Here is a 27492-nt window from a genome sequence, read left to right as displayed (position 1 = left end):
GAGGAAATCTGATCTGTTGCTTATTTGCCTGGAGTGAAGCCTCTTTGGTATGGGCCGATGATGTTCTGGGCTTGTGAGGCTATCCGGTACATGTACCACTATGTGCAACAACATGCTGAAACTGGGGGACTCCTTAATCCGTGATCTATAGGGTTCAGCCAGCTTAGGCCAGAAGGGTTTTGTTGAATATAATTTGCACTGATGGCGTGTTTGCAAAATAATATAAGGGATTGAGCAACACCTTTGAAACACCACGGTCTCTGTGCTCCCCTTAGACGAAACCGTTGCCTTCGCTGTTTTTTTAAAGATAGATGTCCATACATATTATTGTTATGAAAATTATGAAATTCAAAATTCTGCCTGTGTATATTCTTCTTAACATTTCCTAGTCATTTCTGCCAACTTCAAATGTAAATCATGTTCAAATTTCAATTGCCTTTTTCCACATTGATTCTTACAAGCTTCAATCTTTAATGTAAAGGAATTGTATTTTTGATATGTATCCTTCCTAGATTGATGACTGTGATTTTTTAACATTGGATCTATGCATCCCTTTATCATTTTCACACTTTTCAACATAGACAAACCACATTGGGAGGTTTTCAGAAACGACTTTTTTCAAACGCGTTTTTCTCAAAACGACGTTCTTCACATTTGCGGGAATTATAGCTCCAAAAGTAAGAGATCTATCATTATGAAATTCGGAGTTATGAATCTCCATAAAATTACCAAGCATATAAATAAAAATTTCGGATAAAATCATACTTTGAAAGTTGCCTTTGCTTGCGTAATTAGTGAAAAAAAAAACAATGGAATCGAAACAACTCTTTTGAACTCCTGCAAAATTTTCGATTTAGATTATTGCTAGCTGCATTGAGGTTCATATTCTTAGAAAATAAGTTAATGATGTAAAATGGAAAGCTTTTCGGTTTCAAATAAAAATTAGAGTCGCTAAACACCCCGAAGTTGGAGAAGTTCAGTTACTTACCCCGAAGTTGAAGAACTCCAGTTACGACTTTCAGAGGAATATTCCTGCGTAACTCTTTTATTTTTAGCGTAAACTTTTCAAACAAGAAAGTTTTAAGTGTCCTGTTTGATGACAATTTTGAGAGATAGTTCCGTTTTTCTTCCCGAATTTTCATATTTTCCATGCAAGTCTTCTCTAGGGACACCTTTTTAAGAGCACGCACCAATCATCCTTCCGAGTTGTTGAAAGTAGAAGATTTTAAACAAATACACTTACATTTTCATATGTCAAATAATATTCAAATTGGCATTGTTTTGATTTGCTCTTTAAGGTTTCGTAACTTCCGAAATTTGTGAAGTATAAGCTGTCGATATTTTCATCTTCAGAATTTGCCAAACAACAAGACCTAACTTCAATTATTTTCCAAAAATTTAGAATATTTTCAACATTTCATTTATACTTATTAAAATTTTGAGATAAATTCTACCGTCCATGTCCATTAATCACAAGTTTTTAAAACATACCGAAAATAAACTAGCATGCCCAGGGTAAAACTGTACAGGGCCATGAGAGAATTCGGTATCCCGACAAAATTAATAAGACTGACTAGGGTGACCTTGACCAATGTGCGAGGCTAGATAAAAGCAGCAGGATCACTCTCGAGATCATTCAATATCAACAACGGTCTACGACAAGGGGATGCCCCATCATGCGTCCTCTTTAACCTGGCCCTGGAAAAAGTGATCAGCTTACAAAAATTGTTCCGCTCGTAACGTCGAAATGCACTAGACTGAAGGATAATGTTTGCTGTCTGCCGCCCAAATGAAATTAGATTTGGTCTGTCCAATACCCAACAAGAAGCAAAGCGTTCGTCACGCTCGATCGGCTTAATTGCAAGGGGATGATGATTAAACATTGGAGATGCTAACGATCAGCTTCAACCCTTTCACATTGCAGTTAGATCCAGCATTGCGCTTTTATTTGCGACTTGCACAATTCAGCTTTAATCAAAAACCTTCTCACGAGTCCTTCGACTGCACTCGTACCTCATACATTGGTATCGGTAATTCGTTACAGTCCATTCTTCTACCTCTGGAATTGAAATTCTGTTCTCTTGGCACTCCGAATTAAAAAAAAAACTCACTCATTCACGACAAACTTAAATTCCACCAATTTATTTAAATTTTCCATTCTCCCGTTCACGCTTCTTGCACTACCCAACTCTAATGTATCCAAAACGAACGAAAATCGACTGCCAAAACCACTCGCAGTTCCGCGGAATGGGCGCAAATCAAAACTGCTTTCAGCCCTCTTCTCGCTCCAGCCTTAGCCTTCACAACTTCTGTGCCAGCTTCTTACAATAGCAAAAGTCAAATCGCGAACGATGCCAGCATTAGTGTTGAACAAATCATCTCGGGTCATTCCAGGTTTACGTGGCACGCCCGCTGAGATAACAACTAAATCGGCGCCTTTCAAACAATCAGCAACTTGCTCTGCTCCAACGTATCCCTTTATACTCCTGGCTGTGTCGATGTGGGAAAGATCGGCTGCAACACCGGGAGTGTGGAGATATCGTAAAGGGACAGTCCTTTTCTCCTCATCTTGACGGCCGTTGCACAGCCGTTCACTCACGAACTGGTCCCGATCTTGCTATGCCCGCCTTCAACTCTGTTGAACTCCGAGAGTTTATGTTTCAGCAACATGCGCGTGTGCCTACGGATGCGGCAAATATTAGGCTAATTGCACAATATGAAATGCATTATTTGAGCAAATTAATTCAGAAATTGGCGAATGAGATTCCACTCCCGTAGCGAAGCCGCGGTTACTACAACAGCAAAAAAAGCTTTCAGCGGGGGTTTTTACAGAATTATTTATGCAGCAAGACACGAAATAATGTTTCACCGCCCTTCTTTCCATTTCACGCGCTAAATTTGAGATTTTGAAGTTTTAATGAGTAACTACCAGTTGACGGTCTACTGAAGTTTCTGGATGTGATTTATGACGTCACATACAATGGCGCAGAATTTCAGTGCGTTTAAATTTGGTTGTAATATAAAATGTTGATAATTTAAAAAGTAGATTTTTCCAAAAACGGCCTTTGAAATTTTCGTTAGATTGCACCATAGAAATGATTTTCGTCAGTAGTGAAAACAAGGTATTGGATGCCATTTTTTTTTAAGTGTTAAATTTTAACCAAAGGTATCATTAGCTCGATTTTTTGAAAGAGTTACTTATGCCACTTTAAAAATAAACGGCTCAAATTGTGTGCGACATGCGACAGACAGACACAGAATTGATTTTGATAAAGTTACTTTCACTTTACTTAGAAAGAACTTTGAAATGGAATGAAACAAGAAGAATAAAATACCACCGAATTGTGAATTAAATATGAAGACAGATAGAAGCAAGTGGGACATAGTCTATATTTTTCTAGGTTTTTTCTCTATCTGGATATAAAATTTAAATTCTCCTAAACACCTAACTTTTAGCTATTATATATATCTTGGTTTTGATTTTTTTTTATACTTACGCTCAGATTAATATGTCGGTTTCCATTTTTTACCTGAGTAGGAAAGTAATAGGTTGTAGCTACAAAATTTTTATTAGAAACTGGAATATATACATGAATTAGACACACAAAATAAACAAACCTATCTATTCATTGAAGGTACGTACAAATATTAGAAAGTTACTAACTCGATGCATCATAACAGTAAAATACTCAACATATATATATGCTATCTTACTCTTAGTTTAGAATGCATTCAATAACTGGTATATTGTTAACTTCATTATAATTTACGTTCCTTTTGACTAACAAACTGAAATTGCATTGTTTGCCAACTACTCGTATATGACTTAGTCTATCTTTAGAACTTTTTTCGTAACATAAAATTGAAATGAATTTGGTATTATCGAGATATGCTTTAGAGTTCTATGTAGATAATCTCGTGACAAATTCACTTAACTTGAATTCTGGAAAAATACAACAGAAAGCTTCATTAGAAACATCATTAGGAATCCACACAATCAAAATATAGATTGCAAGCGTCCCTTTAAGAGTTTGGTAATGAAAACGATATATTTTCTGCTTCTCTTTACAGTATTCGATAAACATGACGGATGAGGCACGCGATAATCATGCCCAGCAAATTGAACGCGCTGAAATAGCGAATCTAGTACGTAGTCGAATGGAATCCTTAAATCTTCCAACAATCGATTATGATGATGTTAGCGAAAAACGCAACCATCTATCATATGTTATCATTAACCCCAGCTGTGATCTAAAATTAGAAGAAGGCGATATTATGTAAGTTAAAAATATTTGTTAATGTATCTAGCGTTGCAGTTGTGATTGGCTTTGATGCTTTACTACGCGTTTATACGACTGAATTGGCAGTTATTAATTTGATACTCCACCAAGGGTCATACACACAATATCACAGAAAAAATAGATGGTACTATTATATAAAAATTCGCCAGCATGCTTTAGGTGTCAGGAAATATTTTAATTAACGTTGAATTTGTGTTTGATAAATGGATGTCTCTGCTTCACCAATACGTGAATGAAAGATAGTCAATGATGCAGAAACGGTGTTCCATTCTCAGCCTTGATGTCACCTTGATTATGTTATAATTTAACTGATTAAAATTAAAATCATTGTGTAGAGCCTGAAGAAATCCGTGGGATGGTAAATTCAAAACTATTATTCGAATTGCCTTTCTATGAACGTGTGCATTACCGCAACAACAATCAACAGGTTTTCCTATGACATAACCCTTGACTTCCATTTACATTTTGGCTTCTTTATCTTGAAATCTGGTGGGCATACTATATATATTTAGCAGGCATTAAAAACTTCTCATAAACGCACTACCAATGGAACTGTGTTGAAGAACACTCGTCTTAAATTGTCACACTGTGTGTGTACACACTGTTTCTTAATGATTTGGTTTACACTAAATTTCCGACTTCCAACGAATAATTTCAACAAGAATTGGTTAGCATAATAGAATGTTCTTGTAAGTTCTGCTACACAGCGAATCAGTTTTTTGTTGAGTTGTACGTTTTATATAGTAATGAACGGCATCCTTACCTATACACTATTCCTGTCTATTTTGGTCTATGTGCACAAATTCTTGCGAAAAATTCCTGGAAAATTTACAATTCTCTTCAACTGTATCGCGTCGGGTGATCTAAGGGAGATCCTACTTACGTGGCATTCAATGTATTAAATATGGATTCCAATGAAACAAATATGTTACTCTCTACTCATGTGGTATGTACATAATAATAATATAAGGTCTTCCTAGTGAGCTTTCAACTATTCTGCTGAGACTTTTGTTCGTATACCTTCCTCAATACCCTGAACGGTCTCATTCCTGCTAACGTTTCTCCTTCTTGTCAATTCCACGTAAAAATTTTGGTTCATAGAGTGGCTTCTTTGTTAGCTCAGCTGCTGCTTACTTATGCTTTACCCCCGATATGATCTGATACCCAACATATCCAGACCGTGTTATACGCACTAAACGTATTCAATTTATGAAGGCATTCCTATTTCAGTTTTGTGTCCATCTGATTATGCTGCATATTTCCTCCTGAAATATGCTAGGGTGCTTAACTATTGGCTCGACGTATTTTCTCGTTGGACCGTTATGTCCTGGACCTACTCCCTCTACTGTCTCATTTGTTTAAAAGTAGGTCTTTGCCATACTCTCATAGTATGCTTCGTTAAGCATTTCATCTAGAATTTCTTGTCGAAATGCCACTGTGCCTTCGTAATCAGAAATTCATGATCATCATCATCATCAGCGACGCAACAATTAGTATCTGGTCTAGGCCTGCCTTAATAAGGAACTCCAGACATCCCGGTTTTGCGCCGAGGTCCACCAATTCGACATCCCTAAAAGCTGTCTGGCATCCTGACCTACGCCATCGCTAGAGTCTGCCTGGTCTTCTTTTTCTACCATAGATATTGCCCTTATAGACCTTCCGGGTGGGATCATTCTCATCCATACGGATTAAGTGACCCGCCCACCGTAACCTATTGAGCCGGATTTTATCCACAACCGGACGCTCATGGTATTGCTCATAGAATTTGTCGTTATGTAGGCTACGGAATCGTCCACCCTCATGTAGGGGACCAAAAATTCTTCGAAGGATTCTTCTTGCGAACGCGGCCAAGAGTTTGCAATTCTCCTTGCTAAGAACCCGAGGGGAAGAACCCAAGTCTCCGAGAAATACATGAGGACTGGCAAGATCATTGTCTTGTACAGTAAGAGCTTTGACCCTATGGTGAGACGTTTCGAGCGGAATAGTTTGTGCAAGCTGAAATAGGCTCTGTTGACTGACAACAACCGTGCGAGCATTTCACCATCGTAGCTGTTCTTTGTTGTGATTTTCGACCCTAGACAGAAGAAATTATCAATGGTCTCAAAGTTGTAGTCTCCAGTTTTTTTCTTCCGCTTTATCAGTGCGTTTGATGTTGTTTGTTGGTTGCTTTTCGGTGCTGACGTTGCCACCATATATTTTGCCTTGCCTTCATTGATGTGCAGCCCAAGATCTCGCGCCAATCACCGCCTGCTCGACCTGGATGAAGACAATTTGTACTTCTCGGGTCGTTCTTCTCATATTGTCGATATCGTCAGCATAAGCCAGTAGTTGGGCGGGCTCAAAGAGGATCGTACCTCTTGCATTTACATCAGTATCAAGGATCACTTTCTCGAGGGCCAGGTTAAAGAGGAAACATGATAGGGCATCCCGTAGTCGTAGACCGTTGTTAATCTCGAATGGTGTTGAGGGTGATCCTGCTGCTTTTATCTGGCCTCGCACATTGGTCAGGGTCAGTTTAGTCAGTCTTATCAATTTCATCGGGATACCGAATTCACTCATGGCCGTGTACAGTTTTCCCCTGGCTATGCTATCATAGGCGGCTTTAAAGTCGATTAAGAAATGGTGCAACTAATGAATTTTTCCATCGCTTGCCGAGGAGAGAAAATCTGCTCTGTTGCTTATTTTCCTTAAGTGAAACCGCTTTGTTATGGGCCAATGATGTTCTGGACCTATGGGGCCATCCGGCCTAGCAAGGTAGCGGAGAATATGTAGTGACCGCGGCTGCGCGACGGGAGCGGAATTTCATTCGGCTCTTTCTTAATCAATTTGCTTAAACAATGCATTTAATAGTGTGCAATTGCCTTAAAGTTCGCCGCAGATTGCACATTATTCAATGTATTCAAGCGAATTGATCTTGACAGGAGGGGAATGATTTGCCGCATCCGCAGGCGCATGCGCATGTTGCCGCAACATTGCCTAGCGAGTGAGAAAGGCTATGTAGCGAGAATAGAAGCGGTGCACGAACAAAGGCAGCGAGAATGTTGCTGGGAGAAGGTTTTTGGCGGGAAGGAAAAACGGGGAGTTTGGTTTGAGAGCCGGAGGACAGCGGTTCGGAGAGCGTCTTGATGGAGGAAAAGGTCTTTTGGGAGCTGGAGGATGTCTGGTGAACTGAGTGAAGGAAGGTGCAGCGAGTACTGAGGAGAAAAAGAAAACGAGGAAGAGGAAAGATAAGAGTGAGGACGGAGGAAAAAGTCTTTTGGAGCTTGAGGAGGTCTGGTGAACTGAGCGAAGGAAGGTGCAGCGAGTACTGAGGGAAAAAAGAAAACGAGGAAGAGGAAAGATAAGAGTGAGGACGGAGGAAAAAGAAGAGGATAATTCATCCTAAAGTGTGAAGATTTCCGCGAGCAAAATAAAAGAATCCGACCGAGAAAACTAACCCCACATTGTGCTAACTGAAGTGTAGTTAAAACGAAGATTCCGAGAATAGATTAAAATCGTTTAATCGTTAACACCTGAATAATGTACAGAGTTTTAAAGCAAAAAGAAGAAAAACAATTGAAATAGGCGAAATCGCAACGGAAAGAAATTAATATCTAATTGCTGAAATCTAGTGTCGAAATTTGCGCGTTGTGTATAAACAATCCCTCATAAAAGCATGAGGAACGAAATCTTAGAGAAGAAGTGAACTAACGTTAGTTTTTTTTTTGTTGTAGGACTATATATTTTTTAGTTATAAATAATTTGAATTTAAAGACAAAAAAGAAATAGGTACCCGAAAGATCGGTCCGAGCTCGGAGTGACATTTGGGTGAGTGGTTTATTTTCTTTTCTTTTCTTTTTTTTTATTGATTTTTAGTTTATTTCCCTTCTCGTTGGTAAATTTTACACTTTGGTTATTTATTGTTTTTCTTTTTTTTTTTCTCTTATTTTATTTTCATTTTCTTTTTCTTAAACTTACATTTTAATTAACTTTATTTTGATTTCTTTTTGGTTGTAATAATTTTTTTTTTTTTCCTTTGTATTATGTTCATAAGCTTGAAAAAGTACATTAATGTGTGAATAATCAAAGGTAGTTTGAGGACTTCCTCCCCTTAGTTCCTCCTTACTCCCGCGGGATTCTTACATAAGGGACATCCTCTAATAGAATAACTGGCCGGAGAATGTCGAGGAAGGGTGGGAACCTCACCGGCCGCGCCTCGTTCAAGATCTGAGGCGGAAGGGACGGCAATCGGGAAGGTGATCCGTCGTGGATTTTCCACTACTTGATCGCGGCACTCGGGTCCGGAGACAAACGGCTCCACGCGCGCGGTCGAGCCGTTTTTTTTTATTTTCCAATTTAGCTCGCGTTCTGGTTTTATTCGATAGGCCGTCGCGAATTCCTACGTAAAATTCGATTTTAAAATCCGGTGCGGACCCACGCACTGGTAAAGACACGTTGTTTTAAGTAATGAAGCGTGAGGGATCAAAGCGCTCAAAGGACCCCCCCACATTCCCGAGCCTGGCTAGCACAGAGGCGTGCAAGAACGTGTCGACCGAGAGCTTTGATAGAGCTGCAATCTTCGTGGGCGGACCTTGACGGTCAAATTTTGCCAAATTGTTTAGCTTTTTGGGATAGCTCTGCCCTCTAGGTCGTTATCGGCCACTCAAGGGATCGACTTGATCTCCTATCTCCACAAAAATCATTACAAATATCTTATAGGTGGTACTCAGCAACGTGGTACCTCTATAATTGCTACACTGTATGATATCTTCCTTTTTATGTATGAGACAGATAATGCCTCGTTGCCAATCATCAAGTATTGATTCGCTGTCCCAAACCTTGATGAACCACTTGGAGTAATTGATCGCCTCCATATTTAACCAATTCGGCTGTAATTTCATCGGTTGCTGGCGATTTATGATTTTTAAACCGATGAATTGCAAGGACTGTTTCTTCTGTACTTGGTGGTGGCGGTATTTGTCCGTCGTCTTCAGTTGGCGGGGCCTCCAACTCGTCGATGTTCTGGTTGTTCAGTAGTTCATCAAAGTACTCAATTCATCGTTCCAATATTCCCACTCTGTCGGAAATCAGATTTCCCTTGTGTAAGGCTTCATCCTGCTGACTTGTTGGTAAAACTTCCACTTTCTGTGCCTGGTGCGGTTGCTCCCTTTCAAGTTCACAGACTTATTGATTCTCCCAGGCTTTCTTTCAACGTCTGTGAAGTCGTTTCTCCGCTCGCCGGAGTTCGTGACAATTCTCCGCGCGTGCCCGCGTTCTTTGAGAATGCAACATTACTCGGTATGCGGCATTCCTCCGTTCCGTTGCTAGCTTACATTCATCGTCAAACCTGCCGTTCCGACTCTTTCTGCGGCTAGGGCCAAGTATATTTGTCGCCGTATTTATGAGGTGGTGATTGCGAAGATCATTTGTTGATGCTTCATCTCCAGGATCTCTGTTGTCGGCGGTTATTGTGGTATCCATTTCCCTCTTATAGGTGTCGCGGAGGGTTGTGTTGTGGATGGCTTCAGTGTTAACTCTCACCTGATTGTCAGAGGAGATTCTGGGTGGTTTTATTATTCGAGCTTGGGGTACCATGCCAACGAGATAGTGATCCGACTCTATATTGGCCCCCCTATATGTTCTGACATTCATCAAGGCTGAGAGGTAGCGGCGTTCGAGCAACACGTGGTCAATTTGGTTGAAAGTAGTCCCGTCTGGAGAGGCCCATGTATGTTTGTGGACCGCTTTCCACGCAAACCAGGTAGTTCCGACAACCATTTCGTGTGACCCTGCTAATTGAATAATCCGCAGTCCGTTATCATTTGTATTTTGGTGGAAGCGATGGGAACCAACGTATCCCCTGAATACGGGCTCCTTCCCTACTTGGCTGTTGAAATCTCCAAGTAGGGTTTTCGATATCATACTTTGGACAGGCTTCGAAAGTTTGCTCAACTATCTTGTAGAAGGTATCCTTCTCCGATTCTGCAGTCCCCTCTGTAGGGGCGTGAACATTAATGAGGCTTACATTTTTAAATTTGCCTCGCAAGCGCAGAGTGCATAGCTTTTCGCTTATGTTTTCAAAGCCGATAACAGCAAGTTTCATTTTTTGACTGACTAACAAAACTACTCCGAGCACATGGTTTACTGGATGACCGCTATAATATATGGTGTAGTGGCTCTTCTTCAGGAAACTGGTCCCTGTCCATCGCATCTCTTGTAACGCTGTTATATCAGCCCTATATTGGGACAGGGTATCGGCTAGCTGCTCATAAGCTTCATTTCTGTACAGGGAGCGCACGTTCCATGAGAAAATGAGTAAATCGTTGATCCGTTGTCGTTGCCGGGTCCGTCGTTTTAAAGTCCGTCCTCTCCGAGGCTCCTGTTGTGGCTTCGTAAGAAGTCGTTTTCCGTGTAGAGTTATCAGCCCTACCCAACCCCCAACCTGGAGGATCAGTTGGTACAGTTTGTCCCGTTTTTAGGCGCGGGAGACTCGCCTTCATCTTCAGCTTTTCGTTAAAAAAGAGCTCCCAGAAGTCACCACGTGGAGGTGGAGATACTATCGTTCCTTTCTTTTCTGAAACCCTCGGGGTCACCAAGCCGGGTAAGCGGTACATCAACCGAGATACTTGGCTTTGGAATGATGATGTTGAACCTGCTGTTTGCTACCACAAATTTCTCGACGATAAAACGGCTGCTAATTGGCAAATTTATAAGAATGCCAACCGAGAAGCAAAGAAAGTAGTCGCTGTCACCCGAGCGAACCATTACGAAACCATTACATCTGAGCTCTGGAAAGCGAAAAGCTGGGACCCAACACTGTGGCTCAGTGAATTCTTTAATCGGGTTATTCAGGAAGGAAAACACCATCTGACTGGCAAGAAAGTACCGCTGTTCCAATATGGAAAAAGAAAGGTAGTTCAGCAGAATGTTCAAATCACCGTCCGATCCGGTTACTTTCCCATACCATGAAGATTTTTGAACGTATTCTCGACAATCGTATTCGCGAAATCGTTGAAATAACCGTTAATCAAGCCGGATTTGTCAAGCACCACGGAACTAGTGACGCAATACACACTGCGCGGTTACTTATGGAGAAACACCGTGAGAAACACCGCTCTCTTTGCATTGCCTTTCTGGATCTGGAGAAAGCGTTTGACCGTGTACCACACGAACTCATCTGGTATGCTTTACGACAACACTTTGTGCCAGAAGAACTCATGCGCTGGGTTCAATTGCGCTACCACGACCCGAAAAGTAAAATTCGAAGTATGGCGGATGTATCAAAACCGCTTCGTGCCATCTGTTGCTGTTCATCAAGGAAGCGCCCTCTCACCACCCCTCTTTGCTCTTGTTATGTATATCCAACGTCCAGCGCCCTACACACTGCTTTATGCAGATGATGTTTTCCTAGCATCTAATAGCAAAAAAGACCTCGAGCAACTTGTCTGAAAATGGAATGATCGCCTCATGCAACACGATCTCAGATTGAATCTAAACAAAATTGAATTTTTGACGACTGATCCCCATGAAACAGGCACAATCACTGTCAGCGCCAGTGATCTGCCCAGAACTGAGCGATTTAGAAACCTCGGGCCACCGCTATTAGCCAATGGAAAACTGCGTTATGAAATTGCTTCATGCATTAACGCAACCTGGATGAAGTTTCGTTCCACATCTCGTGTTCTTTGTAATCGACGTATCAACGAACGTCTCAAATCGAAAATTTACCGCAATGTTGTCCGTCCTGTCGCTCTCTATGGTTCTGAATGTTGGCCAAATATAAAAAAAAGCGTCTTCGATGGTATGGTCACGCAATTCGTGCTAACGAGAATTTATTTGCCAAGATTGGTCCGAATATCGAAGTTGATGTTATATAATAATAATAATAACAATAATCGCAACAATCCATATTGGATCAAGGCCTTGAAGTGTGTTAGAGCACTTCATTCAAGACCGTAACGGTACACTACAGTACACTGTAGGAGGCAATATGGTCAGCATTGCGCTCGCTCGAGATTATTACCCTGATTTGATTCAGATACTCATTCACAGCTGAGTCGACTGGTATTCGACGTCAAATCACGATACAAATTCCACTGCCACCAGTGAGATTTGAGCCGCGACCTTCCGTACGACAGCCCAGTGCTCTAACCACTGAGTTATCCGGAAGTTGATGTTAAACGACCAAAAGGCAGGCCGAAACAATGGTTGCTTGATACACTGGATGGGGATTTAAAAGCCTCCAGATTGCACCCAGGTCAGGCATTCGATAGAGTCAAATGGCGAAACCGATCACGACGGGCCGACCCCGCTTGTGAACGGGACAAAGGCTGAAGAAAAAAAAATATTGTTCTTTTCTTTCTATTATGAGCAGAGTTACAACCTCCTTGTTCGCGTGAATTTACTGTACATATATTTAAAATATTAGTATCACACCAAGAAAATGTTTTCGCATACCAAAGCACCTCTAGATAGCTCTTGTAAGCTTTAAACTACTGGACAAGAAAAGTCCAGCGCTCATCACCCTTGAAAAAATAAACGAGTCGGAAACCAGGTATGAAAGGTTTCATTGATTTTTTATATAAGACTAGTTGGGTAAACGATAATCCCATTTATACATATATACGTTGAATACACTTGATATATTATTCGATGTGATGCTGAAATTGTATCTCTTAGGAAGTAGTAGTTTGACGCGACAGAGGCAGCATTTACCTACTAAAACTTTATTAATAATAGTAGGATATCCACCAAACTTCTCAGCATGATGCTTCATATAAGAACCTATACTACTGGAAAAATGTTATGGAGCAGGATGGACCAAAGGAGGAATCGCAGCAAATTCTTAAGATATAATATACTATTATTAACTTTATTTGCAATGATGTGGATTTTTTGGTTACGTAGTGGTTATGAATGGATCCTTGAAGTAATCGATCCATTTCGGACCTCCGCACTCCTCCCTCTCTAACCAATATGAAAACTAATATCTACTTCGAAAAGTACTAATCAAGGCTTTTCATTTGATATCCTACATTTCTATATTGGGTGAAAAAAAATTTGAGCCCCCATGATTCAGTGCATGTGTGGGGGCTCTCAGTTCCCTCAGTAGGTGTAATCGTTTTTGAGAAAAGTCTGTGTGACAAGCAAATAGACAGATAGTCAATCGATTTCGTTTTGTTTTCAACAATTTGCTTGCGACTTGGTGTACCTTTCTTGTTCTACTAACAACTTGTTGCAGTCTTTCTGAATTTTTGTTAAAATCATGTAAAGAACAGTATCAGGAACCCGCCCAAATTAGATATTTATTGCTCAATTTATCGCTTTCTATTGCGCTATATCCACGGTCATGGTCCTGGCGCAGTATATAGCCTGCTCCCCTGAAGATATAATCTCCGAATCAGCACAAGTACAATTCTATATAACTACTGCCTCGTCCTCCAGCAATAGGAATTCATTTATAAAATGAATTGTTTGGGTTCGAAGTATATTACCCTTTTGGTTTCCCTAGTTTAACGACTAGTTTATTCAAAGTCGCCTGAACTCAACATGACGGAACCATGTTTCGAGTTTCCTTGCTTGAGCAGTTGTTCTCTGATGTCTAATCCTGCAGCGGCTCTTCAACCCAGTATAGATTGGTTTGTTCTTTAGAAAAGGCAAGCCCGTTATGATTAAAAAATTGGCCGCGTCCAGAAAACACAATGCACCCGTAAGCTGTCCTGAAATAATGCATACAGTTGACGTGCGAAACTAGTTTAAAAAGAAGAATTAAGCAAATAAAGAAATGTGGCTGGCATGGCTTCAGTTCTGAAATAGTGGAAGGTCATAATACACATACACAATTAACATCTAAATTTTACACCGATCTTGATACTGTAAGTATTGTATTTTAAGTTGGCGAAACAAAATTAACCAGAAGCGCTTGTTGTCTTGCTCGCTTGCAACAATTCATTGAACATTTTGGAATGCAATTAGACAACATAAAATAACGCATTATGCTCTTATTCCAGCTACCTTGTAAGACCATCACCATTTTCGGCACAAAAAACCTTCGAACGGCACAATTCGCGTCGAAAGTCGAACATATCGTTCTGTTCGAATATAAATCTTGGAGCCGCATGTGGTCCAGGAGGGCCCGGTTCGAGACGTGGTTCCGGTCTAGGTTTAAATACACTCCAGAGTGTTCAAACACTATCTGGGTATGGCACCCCACGTGGTACTCCGCCTATTACTACTACATTTAAATCAAATTCTCTTTCTCTACCCGACAGCCCTACAGTTGTTGGTCAGGCTCGCGGAAGAAGCAACTCATTAAGGGTTCGTCGAAAACTCTATGGTGAAATACCTCTCGCCTTTTCTGTTAAATTTTTCTGAGGGGTATTTCACGAACATATGCAACGGAATTTATTAATTTTGAAATTTGATTACAGATTGACAATGATATTCTGTTACGACGATCCAGTTCGTTAAGACAGGGCCTACCAAATGTTGGCGTGAGCGGGAGGAGAAAGTCCTCATTGGAGGAAATTGGAATTAGTCATTTCACAACACTCATGCAAGCTACGAATCACACAAATCCAATCAAAATCGCTCTGAATGGTAGCATTGGACTGGAGGTATGTGACAATATATTGATTTTTTCTTTTCTAAAATCTGCATTTTTGACTTTAAAGTGTTGTCTGTACCCCTGTGAATAAAATCTAGTGAATAAGATTCGGACCGTAGCCCCTGAAAATGGAGGTTACCTTGAAAATTTTCCAATATATCATTATCAAATAGTTTAATTTAGGATCTCCAATTTCGACTGTAAAAATTTACCATAAAAGTCCTTAGTTTAGTTTTTATGATTACATTTACTACTTTCATTAATATTATCGTAAAGACAGACTTCATCCAAGTAGAATCAAAATATTTCCATCAAAAAATTTATCACCGCAACACCGTAATACCAGGGCACTCTCCTGCATAGAATTTATCTTCGTAAGAAAATAGCAATAAGGAGAAACGTTGTTTGATAGATACAAATGCTCACATAAAATTTGAGATTATAGACACATTTTGCACACTCTTTATTAGAGTTTTTGATAGAAAGGATAATATTGGAACCATAGTCATTTAAGGTTTTTACAAATTGTGTTGCGTAGCAAATACGTAGTTTGTAGCAAGCTTAATACGCAGAATCAACGATAAAGAAGGTACCACGCACTAGAAAAAATACCAATGTTATTATTGGTGTGTTTACTCAAACCAATACACCAAATTCACACATATTTTTGTATCATTGATTTTATAGCAACTCTGCTGTCGAATACTTCAAATTTGTGTAAAGTTCATTGCCTACCATGTTCGCTTACAAATAACTTAAAAGTGAACATTTATACTCAACTATAAACTGTATGAGCTTGAAGAATCCCGTTTTACTTTCCATGTAGTATATATATCTTCTTATAAAATCGTTAGTAACTCCTTCAAGGTTTTCCGAGAAATAAACCGTAAACCTTAACCTTAAAAACCGACTATACCTTCCTTTTTTAAGAAAATCTATTTTTGATATCAGCTCGTGATCATAAATGCGAATATTACCTACAGCTATTAAAATATTCTAAACTCACCTAGTAAAACTACAGATATGACCTTTTTTGGGGTAGGGTAGGTGAATGCGGGTACGTACAGAGTGTTAGACACCCGCGACAGTAGGCCGTCGGGCTACCAACTAAAAAACCCCCATCGTTTGACAGCTAACCTGCAAAGTTTTGTTATATTGCTTTGGGATAGCCCGACTTGGGGAGCCTTCAAATCAGGGAATTCCTTTCACCAACGGGAGCGGAGGAAGGAAGTTTCGGTAGTTCGGTCACCGGTTGAGCTTTATCTTCTTTGCAATGAGAAGAACCCGAGCGTAGTGCGCAACACAACTGCACCTCTAAGTGCTCCTCAGCACTTCCTCAACAATGTTATATGAAGAGAAGTCCCTTGTGTTTAAATAAAGTTGTTGTCGAATCCGATCCCACCATCAGCAAGACAAAATGGTGTGATGGCCCTCGTCTGCAACCCCATTGCAAAACAATGTGCCTTATTAATATTCCGTTAAGGGAAAGTCGCACCGCGTCCTTGAAGAACTATTGTGCCCCTTTTACTGGTTATAGTGTACCTGTTGATCATAGTATCTCAAGCAGGCCTGTAACCGTTAGGAACTTTAGTATGTTCCCCACTTCCAGAAGTTTCAGCTTTGCAGCTGGTATTAAGTGTTCTCCCAGATGTATCGACCTACTTTGCACAAGTGCCACTGTCCCAGGACGTGCATAGAGGTTTCGTCCTCCTCCTCACAGAACCTGCAGGCAGTGTCCGTAGATATCCCTAGCTTCCCTAGGTGATAGTTCAGCCGACAATGACCAGTGAGAATTCCCACTATGATTCGGAGGTTCTTTTTGGTGAGGTTTAAGCAATCCTTTGCGCCCATGGGTTCGTATCCCCCAATAAGCACCCTGGACTGCTCCATTCCTGGTAGGCCCGCCCAATATAGTTCCCTCAACCGTTTCTCTTCGTTTCTTAGATTCATAGCCATGAAACCGTTTCCCATTCCACAGAAGGGTTCTGGCCCGTGTAAAGGCATCCCTGCTCCCTTCTTGGATAGTTCATCCGCTGCCTCATTGCCTTCCAACCCAGCATGGCCTGGGACCCAAAGTATCCAGACCTTGTTGGACGAGCCGAGTGTATTCAGTCTCTCAAGGCATTCCCATACCAGTTTAGAGTTCACCTAGTTGGACCTAAGTGCCTTGATCGCTGCTTGGCTATCGGTGAGAATAGCTATGTTCTGCCCCCTGTAGTTCTTTTGCAGATTAAAAGAGGCACATTTGTCCATGGCGTAAATTTCCGCCTGGAATATGCTAGTGTACCTGCCCATTGGCTCAAAGTACATTTTCCTTGGACCAATGACACCGGCACCCGCTCCCTCTGCTGTGAGGGATCCGCCAGTGTACCAAGTAATCAGTTGCTGGTTGGTGCCTTACCAATCATCTTCTTCTTTTTCTTCAGCCTTTGTCCAGTTCACAAGCGGGGTCGGCTCGTCGTGGTCGCTTTCGCCATTTGGCTCTATCGAATGCCTGACCTGGGTGCACTCTGGAGGCTTTTAAATCCCCATCCAACATATCGAGTCACTGTTGTTTTGACCTGTCTTTTGGTCGTTTACCATCGACTTCGATGTTCGGACCAATCTTGGCAAGTGAATTCTCATTAGCACGAATTGAGTGACCATACCATCGAAGACGCCTCTCTCGCATTTTTTCCACGATCGGTGCAATCCTATAACAATCGCGGATATCCTCATTGCGGATGTGATCAAAACGTGTCACGCCACTAGTCCAAAGCAACATCATTGTCTCCGTTACTGCAAGTCGCCGTTCATTATCTCTTACAGTTGACCAACACTCAGAACCATAGAGGACGGACGACATTGCGGTAAATTTTAGATTTGAGACGTTCGTTAATACCTCGATCACAAAGCACACCAGTTGTGGAACGCCACTTCAACCAGGCTGCGTTAATGCGTGGAGCAATTTCATAACGCAGTTCTCCGTTGACTGATAGCGTTGACCCGAGTTATTTAAATCGCTCAGTTCTGGGCAGATCACTGCCACTGATAGTGATTGTGCCTATTTCATAGGGATCGATCGTCAAAGATTCAGTTTTGTTTAGATTCAATCTGAGACCGTGTTGCATGAGGCGATCATTCCATTTTTGGACAAGTTGCTCGAGATCATTTTTGCTAATAGATGCTAGGAAAACATCATCTGCATAAAGCAGTGCATAAGGTCCTGGACATTGGATGTCCCGTGTGACGGTGTCCATAACAATAGCAAAGAGGAGTGGTGAGAGGACGCTTTCATGATGAACACCAACAGAGACACGAAGCGGTTTTGATACACCCGCCATACTTCGAATTTTACTTTTCGGATCGTGGTAGCGCAATTGAACCCAGCGCACGAGTTCTTCTGGTACTAAGTGATGTCGTAAAGCATACCAGATGATTTCGTGTGGTACACGGTCAAACGCTTTCTCTAGATCCAGAAAGGCAATGTAAATAGGGCGATGCTTCTCACGGTGTTTATCCATGAGTAACCGCGCAGCATGTGCTGCGTCAGCAGTTCCGCAGTTTTTGACAAATCCGGCTTGATTCATCATTTCAACGATTTCGGGAATACGGTTGTGAGGAATGCGTTCAAAAATCTTCACGGTATGGCAAAGTAACCGGATCGGACGGTAATTCGAACAGTTTCGTCAAATAATTGTTTAACCTGCAATAAGCAGTAAGTATTCCTACTATACTAAGGTTCTTCTTGCTAAGGTTTAAATAATCTTGTGACTGCTTGGGTTTGTATCCCCCATGAGCACTCGTCTGTTACCTCATTGCCTTCTAACTCAATATCATCTGGTACCCAAAGTATCCAGACCTGATTATGGCGGTTAAGCAAAAGATAGATTAGAGCGCAAAGCTGTCTTACGGAAGGTCGCGGTTCAAATCTCACTGGTGGCAGTGGAATTTGTATCGTGATTTGATGTCGGACACCAGTCGACTCAGCTGTGAATGAGTACCTGAGTCAAATCAGGGTACTAATCTCGGGCGAGCGGAATGCTGACCACATTGCCTCCTAGTGTACCGTTACGGTCTTGAATGAAGTGCTCTAACACACTTCAAGGCCCTGATCCAACATAGATTGTTGCGTCAACGATTATTATTATTATAAGCAAAAGATTGCACCTACATGTCCGAATGGTTTAGTAGTTAGAACGTTGGCTGCCGCAGGGAAAGGTCATGAAGTCTCACTGTTAGGAGAGGGATTTGTATCGTGATTCGGTATGGCATAAAAGCTGATTCAGCTGTGATCGCGCTGCATCAAATTAGAGTAAAAATCATGGGCGACCGCAATGTTGACCATCGCCGATTTGATTTACCGATACAGTCTTGCATAAAGTGCTCTAACACGCCTCAAGGATCATATCTGATTGGATTGTCGCCATAATGATTATTATTACTATTAAGTGCCTTATCAGTCGCTTGGCTGTCGTTCATAATAGCAATAGAAATGACCGAATGGTCCCTTATAGTTTCTTTGGATATTAAAGGATTCCATCTATCACTGGCACATATTTTCCCCTGAAATATCCCACATGCAGCTTTTCGTTTAAAGCTCGGCATTAGATATAGTACACCAGATTTGTATGATAAGTAGACGATCTCGAAATTTAACTGGCTATGTCCCCCGTGATCGACTGAATCTTAATTTGGACCATTTACAATTAGGTGGTTCTTCTATAAAGTTGTACGTTTGTATATGATTAGTCAAATTACCTCCGAAAGATACTTATGATTAAAGATTTAGGCAGAGCTACTTTCAGTGCAATTTTTATTTTAGATGGTACCTCCTTTGCCGCTGACTCTGCTTTGTGATTCGGGCATCAACCAGCGCTCGATATGCTTGAATAGATAAATTTTAATTTTCAGGGTGAAATTATCACATTGCAAAATATTTGCTAGCATTACTTAGTATATCATTCGGTTTATTTCACAGTTTTGGCGTATCGTTAAAAACTTAGATTATAACGGTATAGGAATAGTGAATCACTTTTAATATTTGATTGGTATTATAGCGATCAAAATTAAATTACTAGATAATTTTGAATATTAAGTTACTTTAAACGTGCACCCGCATAAATTGCTCAATATCTTTGCCAAAAATTTACGATATATCAAATACGATTGTGCCTAGGTAACACCACCTGAAGAACCACTTCCAGTTCTTGGAGTACCTTGCATAGGAGGCGTTAATCCAGCAACGTTAGGATCAACGCTAGGCGGATCTTCACTTGGAATCAATACTGCCGATTTAGGTAATACATCGCCTTTGCAGGTGCCGCAACAGGAGCAATCTCAGTCCGCTGCACCATCGCCACAGCATCTGCAGGGGACAATTGTATGATACAACCTAATGTGGGGCCGTAGGCTCCGCTCTGCAGTTTCTAAAAACAAATGGATTTAATATTAGTCAAAGCAGTCTACGCCAAGCCACAGTAAAAATAAAAACAAGTAAAATAGTAACAGCACAAGAAACAGTATGTTGAGTTAATGTAGCTTTTAATCCTTACGAGGTATGAATCCCTTTATTTAGAAAATTACAACAAAGTGAAAAGCCATCTTCAGTACATTCAAGAAAGTCTTAGAAGTTATATTTTAAATAATAAAAATTCACAGGTTTCTGAATGAAAGAGAAGTTATCCCTTATGTGATCACCTACTTCCCTCAGTTTATCTGTGAGGCAATCAAGTCCCTTAGCATTTTCTGCTAGAACCATTAATTGAAATAATTTAACTAACGACCAAAAAGTCACAAAAGTACCTTTTATGGTTTTTCTTTCCTCTGAACCATGTTAACTGTAAACCATAAAGCTTTACATTATTTTTTAACACATTTTGCCTTTACGATGTACTTTTTATGATCCTGCTTATTGAATTTTATTACTACATGTATAGGATCTTTAGAGTTTATTTTATGCAAAACAAGTTGCATTCCTGCCTTCATTGTATAGTCTTCTCAATAAAAGCATCTTTTAAATACCTTCTTAAAATTGGTAGCAAAAATATTATCCTTTTTTAGAGAGAAATATAATTAAAAAGATATAACATCTGATATTCAGTGAATATTAGATTTGAAGCGTTTTGGGAACAAATTTGTAGAGATCGTAACGACATAGAATACGTATAACACTTTAAGTAAACTGAAAAGAACAAAAATACCTTGAAAAAAAACAGTTAGTTACAAGAGAGGAAGTAAATTATTAAAAAATTTGTATAGAAGTTATAAATATAAAATTAAATCAACCAAATCAATTGTATAATATTATATTATAGACATGAAAGCACACATATGAACATTATTCTAATAGTATTTTGTTATTAAATTCGAAAATATTTCTTGATTGCAAAATATATGTATATATATAATCAGAAAGTGCGATACATATAAATAGGGAATTAGTGAATAGAATAAACTAATTTATCTCGACCTTTATTCAAACCTAAAAATTCCTTTTCATTTCAAACTTATTTCTTAGCAATATCAAAATATATTTGTTATTTAGTTTTTGTTTATGAGGTTATTGTAGGATATAAATAAATCAATCTTTTCGTAGCAAATTTAAAAAACTCTTCATAGGAAAGGCAACGACACTAGTGCTCAAGAAAAGTCTATTTATCATTTTCATCTTTGGTTTCCAGTCTCTGAACTTCTTCGCTTGCTCGAAATCGGAAAAAAAAGATTGTTCTTATCTTCAAATGCAATCATAATTTCCTTTAATTCAACATTTCGGGGATTAAATGCGTTGTTCCCTTTTTCATTAGTGTTACGCTCTGCCTTGAATCTCGCACCACATAAGCCAAGAAAGCCATTTAGACAATTATGACCTGACCTGAACATAGTTTGGCCTAATAGTGATGGTTCAGGGAAAGTTTCGGTATATTCTTCTGTGTTAATTGGAGAAGTTGCATTGTCATTCAAATATGCGTATTCTTAAAATTAACACTTGGCTAAAGGGTATATCAAAAATTTCCTCAGATTTAGCCAATAGTAAGCTGTTTTCGGTCTGCTTGCTATGAGCGAAGCATAAAAGCGCAAAATAGCTTTTTTGCAAGTTAAGTGAAGCAGTAGAAATACATTCGCCGATATATTTTCCCCCATTATCAAGAAAGCAAAATTTAAAAAATTTTAAAAATTTTACTCTGTATAATATAATTTCATCAACTTCATATAACTTCTTCAAAGTTTCATCTCAAATTTCAAAAAAGTCAAAATCTAATTCGCGCGCGTATCTTGTTGCATCTCTGTTTTTTTTTTTCAGTTCAGAAGATTCGATACTACAGGGTGCGGCAGCATAACTTCCTTTTTTCAAAACCCAGTAAAAACTATTGTATGCATCGGAAAATATTTATTTATTTTTTATAATGTAGGTACATGTCTAAAGTTTTTATTTACATTGTTTTGAAGATCAAATCTGTTAGGTGACGTCCCCCATTCTCCATACATTGCGTAAACCGATTTCTGGCATTTGTCATGACTCTTGTTAGCATAGCAGGTGTTATGTTGGCAATTTCTTCTTGGATGTTGGTCTTCAAATCTTGTAACCGACCCACACAAATGAAAATGGGCTTCATCGCTAAAAAAACAATAGCACCCTCGGGAACGACATCAAGAAGGTGCTCACACGCGTTCATCCGAGAATTGAAGTCACGTTCTAAAAGTTCCTGCACTATCGCCATCTTATAGGGATGAAAATGAAGATCATCACGAAGAATTCTTCTCACAGAACGATCGGATAGTCCAAGGGCAGATGCGTGTTTGCGCGCAGAACGCCGTGGCCATCGCAACATTGACGCTCTCACTGCTTCAATGTTCTCAGGTGATTTAACGGGCCGAGGGACTCCAGTTCTTCCTTTTGTCGCACTTGCAGTTTGTCTGAATGTAGTGACCCATGTAACGATTGATTTGCGGTCTGGGACGGGAGCCAACGGGGCTAAATTAAAGCGATTCCGAAATGCACGCTGTGTTGCAATAACCGAACATCCGCTTGAAAAGTAAACCTCAACGGCAAAGGCACGCTCCTCACTATTCCAACGCATGATGGCGACTGAACCGCGTCGGGACAAAACTTTACAGTATCCCCTCTTGAACGAGACCACTAGCGCTCCGCTATGACATCAACTAACTGAGTGGCGCGCATTTTAAGAAAGGAAGTTATGCTGCCGCACCCTGTATAATGACCCCTAAAGTTAACGGAATCATTGATAGATGATGATGATCATCATAAACGGCGCAACAACTGGTATCCGTGTAGGACTTAATAGGGAACTCCAGACACCTGCAATGAGGTCCACCAAGTCAATATCCCCTTAAAGCTATCTGGTGTCCTGGTCTATACCATCGGCGATAATCTTCAAGGCTATCTAACCATCAAGTGGTCCACAGTCTCTATATTTTCCTATCCATGCATTGAGTTGATTCCCTATTAGGAAATTCCATTACTTAATTTAAGTTGATGGAGGGAACTTCACTCAATTCGATACTTAGAAGGGGAACCAATCTTTGAAAGACGCTGCTATGCCTAGTCGCACTTCGCCTTTTCAAGTTTACAGTAAAATATGGCATAGATCTTCAGATCTCCTACCACATTTAAGATAAATGTTATAGTTAAATTTTGGTAGTTTTACATGAGCACCCGCTATGTCGGCCTAGCCCCACGGTCCTCTTCGGACACGGGTTGATTTGTAGGCCACAATCATAGCCCGCTGTGAGTGGCACAGCAGTACTAGTTTATACTGAGTGCAGGCTCACCATCTATACTAGTAGAAGCGAAGCTTACCTAAAGGCTCTACCGTAACTTAGAGGTACGGCGCCCAAGTTGTACAGCGCAACTCCACTCAACAAGGAGCTCTGCCCGTGATGTGGGCACAAACACGGCCACCATGGAACTCCCTCAGGGGCCAACTGCAAAGAAGATAGCGGAGAGGAAGTGTCTTTCTTTCGGAAAACGAATGAAAAAGTATGTTCTGTGAAGTAGACAAGAGGTTACTGGAAGCGAAAACTTTAGTTTCAAGCCCAGAACCTATGTATTCTTTGGAAATCGGAGATCTAGACCAGACGAAGTAGAAGATGCCATCAAGCACGAATGCCCAGAGATAACCAATGCCCGGATTGGTATCAACTCTGCGAACTCCCAAGGCCAAAAACTCGCTGTGGTGGAAGTTGCCGAGCAATACGCAAGGAAGCCTCTTAACAGCGGGAAAATCAGAATTAGTTGGGTAATATATATGTTTCAGATAGACTACAGGCTAAAACGCCTCTGTTTCATTGAGGACATTAATCCGGAACCATTTGACATATTACATTATTATGTGGTGAAAAGAGTTGCAGCTACCTTCTCGTCTCTCCTATCCTTCTCGCTAATTTTCTCCATAACAATACACTATACTGCTACACATGTCCTCTGCAGCAAAGCTTCAGTTATGGTATCCGGGGGCATTTGGCACCATTCCTGCGACAGGCCGTGATACTCCCAACTTCTGCAGAAGAAAAAGAGATGAAGGCATCATTCAGCATATCCTTGCAGTAAATTTAGTAGGACAACCGCGATTTCCCGATCATGGAGAACTGAACACACCCCCTGAAAACACCCACCACCCACCCCCTTTAGTAATAGTTAAACTCCCCGTACTGGATAAGGAATACCTGACATTGGTGATCCACTGGCAAATCGCAAAAATTTTAATCTGCGGTGTTCCGAATCTGTCCGAAGAAGTTCACCTTCATGTCTGCAGTGATGCCAAGGTATTTTACTGCCAGCTTCGACAAAATCATGATTTCACCAGCTGGAATAGAAAGGATTGCTGTCAGGACGTCTATTTCAGTTTTCTCCAGAGCTTGGGAGAATGCATGCTCAGTCATCAATCAACCGATTCGTCCCATCACCATTCCCAGTGCGACCTGAACTTGTTCAACCGTGTGTACGCGACCAATGCCGCAACATCATCCGTGTATACCTCCAGATGCGATTCATCGAGTATCTCAAGTCATAGTAGACTATCGTATGAGGGTACGCATGCCTCAGTAGACTCCCCTTCTCATGGAGAACTTCAGTTCGGATGGGGTGAACAGGAAAAAGTACAAATACGATATCTTCCATCTTGACTGCTGCTATGGAGGAGGGTGGTCAATGCGCACTCAGTTTTCTTGTAAACAACTTACACCCGTGGCCTCTTTGATCCCTGTTAGTGTCACTGACTAGCTCCTGCCAGCGGCATACTTTGTATGTTTATTTCGTGGCGGTGTTCCGTTTTCGTTCTTTTATATTCTGCGGATCTAAGCGTTAGGTTATCTTGACTTCTTGCACTGCTGTGCAATCCGCCGAAATCGAGACAGTTCCTTCGTAAACTTGCAATTTCTGCCGTTTACCAGTACAGAGGTGACTTTTCGTGTCTTCGAGTCTCCTTTTGTGTACCGATGCATTCCAAGCTGTGGTGATAAATACCATTATTAATATTCAACTTGCCATCTAGCGTTTCAAAGGAGCTTGCCGTCGGTTAGCCATTTGGCCGTTATCCATTGACTTCAATTGTAGCTAGTGAGTTTGCCTTAGCGCGATCGCGATTTTTCCACACTGATTACAACCCCATATATTTATATGGTAATAATGTATTACACCACTGATCCAAAGCAACATCTTCATCTCCATTAATGAGAAGGGGCGTTCATTGTCCTTGGAATCAAACCACCGTTCGGAACAATAGAAAGCAACGGGGCGAATTACACTGCTTTTGATTGTAGATTTGAGGCGTTTATTGAGACGTCGATCAAAAAGGACACCAATTTTGAGAAGCCATTTCATTCAAGTGGCTCTGATGTGTGAAGCAAATCATAACGCAGTTCACCATCAGCTGAAAGCATTAAGCCAAGGTACTTACACCGTTCAGTTTTCGGCAGGTCCAGGATCATTTCTTGCGAAAAATCTGGATCAAATTTCCCAAAAAGTCCAAAATCTTCGCCGTCATCCGCTACCTCCTTGTAAAAAACAAAACTCCAGTTGAAAAGAGGTTTAAACTTTATATGTTGGTGGAATTTCATTATTCACTACATGCGTGAAACCAAAAGAGAATTTCAATTTTGATGTCACACCTTTTCCCCCTCCACCAAAAAATTCAAAATCACAATTTCAGCTAAAGAACTTATGGCATCCATGTTTTGGACCATAAAGGCATAATTATGATTAAATATTTGTCTCAAGGGGAGACCATCAACGTCACCAGATATAATAAGACCCTAAGAAAATGAAGAAAGGCGATTCAGATAAAAGGAGCTGCATGCTAACAAAGAGCCTGTACAATGATTCTAGAGCTCACCAAACCAATGCCACGAATCACGCCCTGCATTCACTTCAAATTACCATCTGTTCAGTTACCTAAAGGTGAACATAGGTGGAAGGGATGTGAAAAGTGGGTGAAGGAGCTGGCGGGAAATATTTTCGAGGAGGCACAAGAAAATTTATTGACAGCCCCATTACCTGCATCGAAATAGATGGCGACTATGTTTGAAAATAAATATATGAAATAGTCATATAATAAAAAATGGATGAACATTTTACTCTTCGAGACTAGAATGACATAGAGTTAGTCCCCTCAATATTATTGGTGTCCACGCTGTCCTATGTTCTGTGTTCTTTTCGGTAAGCTTTTTATCAACTTCGACTGCCAATAGTTTACCACAAGTTGGCAAACTTCAAGAGGAGATAACTCAGACAAATTCTCCCCTGATCATACCAGTAAGGTTTCCATGCTGTTTAACGGAAACCGTGTAAATCTTTCTTAAACTACGGTTAAAATTATATACCAATTCTGTCCGCGTGTCTACTGCTCAGAATTTTCTTTTCTCTTGTCTCTTGTCTGTTGCAATCGCACTATTTCCAGCTTTTTTGAGAAAAGAGAACCTTCTGTGTTCACGGAGAACTACCGCGCACGTTCCAATCTTTCGATCATAACTTTCTGCATCCAACATGTCAACTTTTTTCCAAAATGGATAGAATACAGTCAATATTATGTCTTGGTTGCCTTTCCTACCAACCCCCGAAAATTTTATAAATAAATTCATCACTGCTGCTTACTTTCCGTAAGAATATTCTCTTGATTTCCTTCCGATTCCCCTTTTTTTTCATATACTTGTATCTATATTGTAAATACGATTAGAATTAAAAAATTAACACGAATTATCATAATTAATAGTCAAACAAATGAAAAATACAACGCTTTGGTATACTGTGAACGCTTTACTACTGAAACAAATCCCAAAAGAAAGAAATACATTGATTCAAACATGTATGTATAAAATGTATAAAGCAACAACAAAAACCAAAACAATGTATATTGAAAGCACTGTCCTTCTTTTACTATCATTTAACTAGAATAAAATGAAATTAGGAGCAATTATTAGAAAAAAATTATGTGGGAGTTTGAGAATAGCTAAGAAAAGATAATATAGTTTCAATCTACGAAATAAAAACTAAAACGTGTATAAGAAAGTTATAAATCGTAGCAACAATTATTTGTAGATGAAAGCCTAGGAAATTGTTATTATTTCCAATTATCAACTAACTGCAATGTATTTTGCTGAAGGGAATAG

The 27492-nt window shown here is 40.2% G+C and overlaps 1 protein-coding gene across 10 annotated transcripts in view; it reads left to right on the top strand.

Moving 5' to 3' along the window:
- The window catches only part of LOC119654275 (potassium channel subfamily T member 2), a 766604-nt gene extending 744330 nt beyond the window's left edge, over positions 1-22274 (top strand). For 7 of the 10 annotated variants that reach the window (XM_038059612.1, XM_038059632.1, XM_038059577.1 and 4 more), the window contains 4 exons: positions 4072-4277; positions 14291-14597; positions 14711-14896; positions 20045-22274. In XM_038059612.1, the coding sequence (XP_037915540.1) occupies positions 4072-4277; positions 14291-14597; positions 14711-14896; positions 20045-20254 (909 nt within the window). In that variant the 3' untranslated portion in view covers positions 20255-22274. The remainder of the gene's footprint in view (positions 1-4071; positions 4278-14290; positions 14598-14710; positions 14897-20044) is intronic. The other 3 variants (XM_038059605.1, XM_038059623.1, XM_038059569.1) reach the window with 1 other exon arrangement.
- Positions 22275-27492: the final 5218 nt, after the last annotated feature.

Source organism: Hermetia illucens, chromosome 1 (genome assembly GCF_905115235.1).
Source record: "Hermetia illucens chromosome 1, iHerIll2.2.curated.20191125, whole genome shotgun sequence".
NCBI lineage: Eukaryota > Metazoa > Arthropoda > Insecta > Diptera > Stratiomyidae > Hermetia > Hermetia illucens.
This window is presented reverse-complemented; position numbering and strand designations above follow the sequence as displayed.